General features: G+C 41.5%; 1 protein-coding gene across 2 annotated transcripts in view; it reads right to left on the reverse strand.

Moving 5' to 3' along the window:
* The window catches only part of GPM6A (glycoprotein M6A), a 179,115-nt gene that overhangs the window by 20,862 nt on the left and 150,855 nt on the right, over positions 1 to 7,398 (reverse strand). For both annotated transcript variants that reach the window (XM_006772655.2, XM_006772654.2), the window contains exon 3: positions 1,380 to 1,536. In XM_006772655.2, coding sequence (XP_006772718.1) covers positions 1,380 to 1,536 — 157 coding nt within the window. The remainder of the gene's footprint in view (positions 1 to 1,379; positions 1,537 to 7,398) is intronic.

The following is a 7,398-nucleotide window of genomic DNA, read 5'->3' on the forward strand; positions in this document are numbered from 1 at the left end:
GAGAGAGGATACAAATTATGAACAACAAATACACATCTATCAACAAGAGAATCTGAAAATCAAGTTGAGAATCTGATAAACAGAATGAACTGGTGATTATAATAAAATCAGGGGCATAGAATGGGAATGGACTGGCTATTCTTGGGGAGTAAAGGGGTGTGGGAGATGCGGGAAGAGACTGGACAAAAATCGTGCACCTATGGATGAGGACAGTGGGTGGGGAGTGAGGGCGGAGGGTGGGGCAGGAACTGGGTGGAGGGGAGTTATGGGGGGAGAAAAGGGGAACAAATGTAATAATCTGAACAATAAAGATTTAATAAAAAAAACGTTTTGTGTAAGATTGAGATAAATTATATCATTCCTTATTAGAGACATCTCACTTAATATAAAATATGTGCCAGGATTAAATTCATGTTATGATATGACATTGGAAAAGAAGAAAACATGTTAGCCAAGGATGGCAGCTCTGAGGTGTCATTACAGGGAAACTGTGCTGCATGAAGATGCAAAAGTCCACGCGCCCGCATCACCCTTCGCTTTCGCCCTCTTGTGCTTTCATAGAGGTACGTGCACTGGCTGTGTCAGCTCTAGGGTACCACACACTGATTTCCCACCAGCCATCAGACCAAGAGGATTTAAAACCGAAATTAGTATGACAGTATAGTTCTTATCTTTATCACTATTAAACAGACATTAGATGACACAATTCCCCCCAAATTTAAGGTACAATACACAGACATGTATTTAGGGAGAAGAGACCCAACCAAGTATTGTCTATAAATTGCAATGGATTTTTCTGTTATTGGAATTTCTAAATATTATATTGAAATCCCAAAGCCCTTTGGGAAAAAAAAATCATAAATCAATCGACAGTTTTGCTTCCTCTAAAACAAAACCAGTTGTGTTGTGTGTGATTTGAGAATTTGAAAGTGAATTTTCACATGGAATAATCTTAATTTAGAACATAATATACTAAGAGTTAAGACAGTGATCAAAGGAGGGAATATTATTATGTTTAAAAAAAAAAGTTGAGCCCGGCTGGTGGCCAGCGTGGCTCAGTAGTTGAGCATCAACCTGTGACCCAGGAGGTCATGATTTGATTCCGGTCAGGGCACAGGCGCCGGTTGTGCTCCATCCCCAGTGTGGGGCGTGCAGGAGGCAGCCGATCCGTGATTCTCATCATTGATGTTTCTCTCTCTCTCTCCCTCTCCTTTCCTCTCTGAAATCAATAAAAATATATTTTTAAAAATCTTCTTAAAATACATATATAAATTTAAAAAATAAAAATAAAAAATACTTGAATTCCTGGCAGAGGAGGACCAGCACCCGCGTGCAACCGGAATGGACACGCGCGGCGCTGAAGGGGGCAGACAGCCTACCCAGGCGCTGACGCAGCGACCGCAGGTGGTGATCTTGAAGTCCCCGTAGAGGTCCTTGATGGCGCCCGTGGTGAAGAAGCCCTCCACCATCAGCAGGATGCCGTACACGAAGAAGGCCGCCGCGATGCCGTAGATCACGTACTTGAAGATGTCGATCCTGGGGGAGACAGGGACTGTGTCAGCACCTCTGCATGGCTCACCTGCAGCCAGCCCCCCGCCCCTCTCCCCCCCAGCTCATGCCTCCTTTGGGATGAAAGCTACAGGGTGTTTATGTTCACCACGGAAGCTGGATGGAGAAGCGTTTTGGCTCCATGGGCCGTGTTTGTGTACCGTGTACATTCTGTTCTGCCAGGCCAGGACCTGTGCACAGGGCTGGTCACGTCTAAGTTTCTTCCTCTTCTCTTCCCCTGCCCTTCCCTGGCTCACACCAGGCTGATCTGGGAGAAGCAGTGGGTCCCATTTCCAAAGGAGTTTGCTTAACTCCGGTTGATAAGCATATGAGGTCTCTAATTATGACAAAATGTCAAATTGAAAGATTTACGTATCTATCACCGAGTTTTAGAAACTTACATTAAAAGAGGAAGAAAGCTTTATGGCTAATGACACATTCCTTTTTGAGAAAGTTACCACCTCATATGTTTGTTATGGTTAAAAGTCAGCTGTGGTATTTTGTCACCCTTACTGTACACCATCCCTAGCATTGTCAGCTGCTGATAATATAATAAAAGTATAGCTTCAGCAAGAAGCTGTGATTTTGATGAGGAAGCCTTTTAGGCAGAATCACTAACAGGTATTACATGGAGGGGATTGGGCCGGAGCCAAGTTAGAACATAATCTACGGAGGAATGTGTAGGTATTCCTTCTTCTCTCACAACTGAGTGCCCATGTACTTCAGAGAGAGACGCATGTATTGCCTGTAAATTGCAGATGGATTTACCTGTTATTCAGAATATTGTCTGGGAACCCCAAAGCCCTTTCAAAGAAAAAACCACAAAGTAGTCATTTTGCTGCCTCTGAAAGCAAACTAGCTGTGTGGCACGGTATGTGGAGAGGCACGCCTATTCAGGAGCCCCTCCTGCAGCCTGGAGTGCCGCGTAAGGGAGGGGCTCTTTAATTCACACTGTCCTGTGTCCTTTGTGCTCTCTCCGCGTTAGTTACACTGAGTGGAGCAGGTAGGTGGCAGCAATGATGAGAAAGCCTGAGAGATGAGGGAATAGAAGTCTAGTTCATGCTCATGGAGATTTTCGAACCCTGGATGCTATGGCAATATTTTAGAAAACCTATTGTTGGAAGTATTACAGATGTCCTCCACTGACCCCTCCCATCTGTCCCCTCCTCCTCCTCAGCCTCTGCAATAGTTTTGAAAGAACAGCATACGTGAACTTGTGGCACATAAAAGAGCAAGAAGAGCCGCTAACATTCAATGTACCAGAGAGATTGTTTAGTGACTGCTTTCCACTGTCTGAACAATCCAAATTTTGTCACCATTGTGTTTGTCAAGGGCAATGAGGCAGATGATGTGAATTGCATCAGCCCCTCACGCATGTCAGAGAATCTGAGGATTTCAACTTACAGATCTAATGGGACATCACACACCCTCTGGAGAGCTTGGCGGAATGGGCTTTCCCATAAAATGTCCAGGTTAAAATGACATTTAAGAATAGATTTTTGTTTTTATTTGGAAATAATTTAAAATCTATTTAAAAAGTTGCAGAAAATGAGTATCATGAAGAACAATTTTACATCCTTTATTTTATAACATGTTATCTTACTTCATTGTTTTCTCTCTCTCTCTGAAAAATTATATCTGAACATAGAGAAATGCCCCACAGTACAGTTAACTATTTCAGGAAATATATTATTGATATAACCATACACACACAACCTAACACATACACACAACCTCAAGACACACAACTTCAATACATACAACCTTATACAACCACACACAAAACCTCACACAACCACATACACAATCACATACGCAACCCCACACCCACAACCTCACACACAATCTTTTACTGATTGTTTTTATTCCAACCTATAAGTCATGTTGGTAAAGCTGTAATATTTTCTAATACTTTCTTGAGAAACAGGAATAGATAAATGTGTATCATAACCCTAAGCCCAGAATATTACTCAATGAGGTGTCCCCAGTAGAGTCAGGAACAAGGGAGTGAAGGACAGCCTCTGCTTCCATGTAAAGCTGTTCTGGGTGTATTTGCCAATTCACTTGGGTCCGGGAGAGTAATCCCCGACATGAGAATTGGAAGAGAAGAACAAAACTACCTCTATTTACAAATGATATATGGTGCACCTGGAAAGCTTTAGAGAAGCAACGATAAAACTAATTCAAATAATAAAAGAATCCAGCAGTGTAGTATGATATAAAATTTTCATGCAAGAATCAATAGCATTTGTATAGACCAATAATACCCAGTTGGAAGATGTGCTGGTAGAGGAAAATGGGAATTTCCTCTAGAAGTGGGATTGCTGGGTCACATGACAGCTCTATGTTGAATACCTTGAGGAACCTCCATGCTGCTTTCCACACCAGCTGCAACAGTACACATTCCCAGCAACAGAGCACAAGTGTTCCAAGTCCTCCACATAGTGCCAACACTTGTTATTTTTTTTGGGTGGGGTGTTTTTTTCTGATTTTTATAGAATGATTATCCCAGGGGTCCTCAAACTTTTTAAACAGGGGGCCAGTTCACTGTCCCTCAGACCGTTGGAGGGCCGGACTATAGTTTAAAAGAAAACAACTATGAACAAATTCCTATGCACACCACACATATCTTATTTTGAAGTAAAAAAACAAAACGGGAACAAAATACAATATATGTATTTGCATGTGGCCCGCGGGCCGTAGTTTGAGGACCCCTGGGCTATCCTAACTGCTGTGAGGTGGTATCTCACTGTGGTTTTGATTTACATTTCCTTGATGATGAATGATGTTGAGCAGCTTTTCATGTACCTGATTGCCACTTGTCTGTCTTCTTTGGAGAAATGTCTACTTAAGACCTTTGCCCATTTGTAAGTCGGGTAATTTGTTTGTTTGTTTTGCTATTGAGTGACAGGAGTTCCTTATATGTTTTGAATATTAACCTCTTATTGGATATGTGGTTTGCAAATATTTTCTCCCACTCTGCAGGTTGCCTTTCACTCTGCTGTGGTCTTTGCTGCACAGAAACTTCCAAGTTTGATGTAGTCCCACTGGTCTATTCTTGCTTTTGCCACATATCCAAGAAATCATCACTAATACCGATATTATGAAGTTCTTCCCCTCTGTTTTCTTCTAGGAATTTTACAGTTCCAGGTCTTACATTTCATTCTATAAACCATTTTGAGTTGATTTTTATGAATGATGTAAGATGAGGGGCCAATTTCATTCTTTAGCAAGTGAATATCCATTTTCCTAAATTTCCTTTGCTAAAGCCACCATCTTGGCTGCATGGTGTGGTTTTGACACCTTGTTGAAAATCATTTCACTGTGCATGCAAGGGTTTACTGCTGGGCTCTCCGGTCTGGAACTTCATCGCCAGCCTTGTCTGAACACCTTCACAGGGGCAGCATGTACTCTTTAGAAAACTCTCACCCTTGGAAAGTTCTTTATACCAAGCCAAACAACAATTTCCCTATAAATTGGAACTCATTGGCCCAAACCTCTCTCTGACCCACAAAGAACAAAGCAAGTTTCCTTTCTACCTGATAACCTTAATATTATTTTAATATAAAATCATCGTATTCTTATTTGTAAATATTTTTTCTAAAGTCGTTGTATTCCTGGCTGTTATTAAAGTAAATAGATATTAGATCTTTGAATTCTAATTCAGCTTGAAACCTACTTAGGTATTTACCTGAAATATATACTTTAGTTAAAATCTAAGTTCATAGATTCATTATATGAATAGGGTGGCTCAACTGTGGTCCAGAGACCAACAGACTTTAGGAAGCACGATGGTGGCCATTTAAGATGTGATACAGCTTCGGGGAAGACATCACCATCATGACATCCATGGTCACCACCATGGATGTAAGATGAGGGGCCAATTTCATTCTTTAGCAAGTGAATATCCATTTTCAGCCATGGTCACCACCATTATGATATCCATGATCACCACCAGTATGACAGCCATGGTCACCACCATTATGATAGCCATGGTCACCTATTTTTGACTCTCCACAACCACCACCATTATGATATCCATGCTCACTACCATTATGATAACCATGGTCACTACCATTATGATAACCATGGTCACTACCATTATAATAACTATGCTCACCACCATTATGACAGCCATGGTCACCACCATTATGACAGCCATGGTCACCGCCATTATGACAGCCATGGTCACCACCATTATGATATCCATGGTCACCGCCATTATGACAGCCATGGTCACCATCATTATGATAGCCATGGTCACCACCATTATCACCAACATGTTCATCAAATGTTAGTGCTTATGATGTGTAAACCATGTTACAATCATTTTAAAATGCCAACCTTAGGAATAGGCAGCATTACTGAGTCCCTTTTACTGGTGAGCGACTGGGCAGACAGGTGAAGTAACTTGTCCGAGGTGAGGCATGTAGAAAGAGCAGAGACCACAGGAAACAAACCCAGGGAGTTTGGCCCCAGAATCAGCACACACTCTTGTCTCTCTGTCTCAGTTTCTCATGGCTTATGTACTGGTTTGGTGGTGGTGGTTGTTTTATATTGTGGGGCTAGGAGTTAGACACTCATTTCAGAACTACCTGTCTGGCTGAAATATTGCCCAAGGAGATGCTCACTGCTTATTTTATCAGAAGTTAGGGATTCAGTATGGTTTTCTAACTGAAGTTCTAGCTACAACTGAAATTTATTTTTGACTCTCCACAACTAATCAATAAACTCACATCAATACTAATAAGTCTGATTCTCAAACTTCTTATAAATGGAAGACTTCAGCCATCTGGTGTCATTATCAACCCCCTGGGTCAGAACAGATGGTTTGCGCATTGCAGTGCTTTCCGCGAGCCTATGAAACCTGGCTTTATCGTGCCATGAATTCCTGCTCTCCTTTTCACTCCCATCCATTAACTTACTGATAACAGTTCCCCATTTCATTAACACCCAAGGAATAAACATGAACAAAAAGCAGACAAAGATTTATACATTCATTACATTAGTTGAGAGCAAAACCAGTGTATCTATTTTATGATCTTACTGCTTGCTTTTGCTTTAGGCGAACAGGAATTAATTTTTCTGTGTGCTTTAAATATCAAAGAACTCATTATTTAGTAAGCTCAGTTTTTAATGCATTGACCTCAAGTCATAGTCATAACATTTTGAAAATGAAATATAGTCACCCTGGAAATCAATAGTACCAGTTCCCCAGCCCTCACTGTAATCTGTCAAAACCCCGATACAATCCCCATCTAATACATTTTAGTGGGGAGGGATGTGTACTTGTGAATAAGGCTGTCCCTTGTTCAGTCCTTAGGAAAGTTATTCAAGAAGCCAAGTCACTGAGCCAAGTTAGTGTTTTGAATTATTTGATATCTAGTTTTCTAGCCAGTTTCCATATTTTATTGCCCTATATGTGGGTCTGTTTTGCAAAAGTAAAATATTTAACGTCCTTGCTCACTCAGTCAAGAGACACCCAGGGAGCACAATGATAGCACCTTGCCAAGGGGCTTGCTGATGACAAATCAGAAAACAGGCCTCCTCACGTAGTTGGATGTGGCATAGCTTTGAGCTGTACCCAGTGCTGAGAGGCCTGCCCGGCCAAGTGGGACAATAGAAGTTGTCCTTGGAGTGTGGGAATACTCCCCAACGGGAACAGTGGGTGAAATTACATACTCATTGTCACAACCATTTGGAGCCAGCAAATGACCACGGACTTGCCATACTAAACCGACAGATTAAGGGAGGAAAAGCCTCTGAGAAAACAAGTAAATGAGGAGGAGCAGAGTGAGTCTTAAATATATATCAACGGGTCACAAATCTTTGAAAAATTTCCTCTTTCCC

This window comes from Myotis davidii, unplaced genomic scaffold, assembly GCF_000327345.1.
Source record: "Myotis davidii unplaced genomic scaffold, ASM32734v1 scaffold184, whole genome shotgun sequence".
Classification (NCBI taxonomy): Eukaryota; Metazoa; Chordata; class Mammalia; order Chiroptera; family Vespertilionidae; genus Myotis; species Myotis davidii.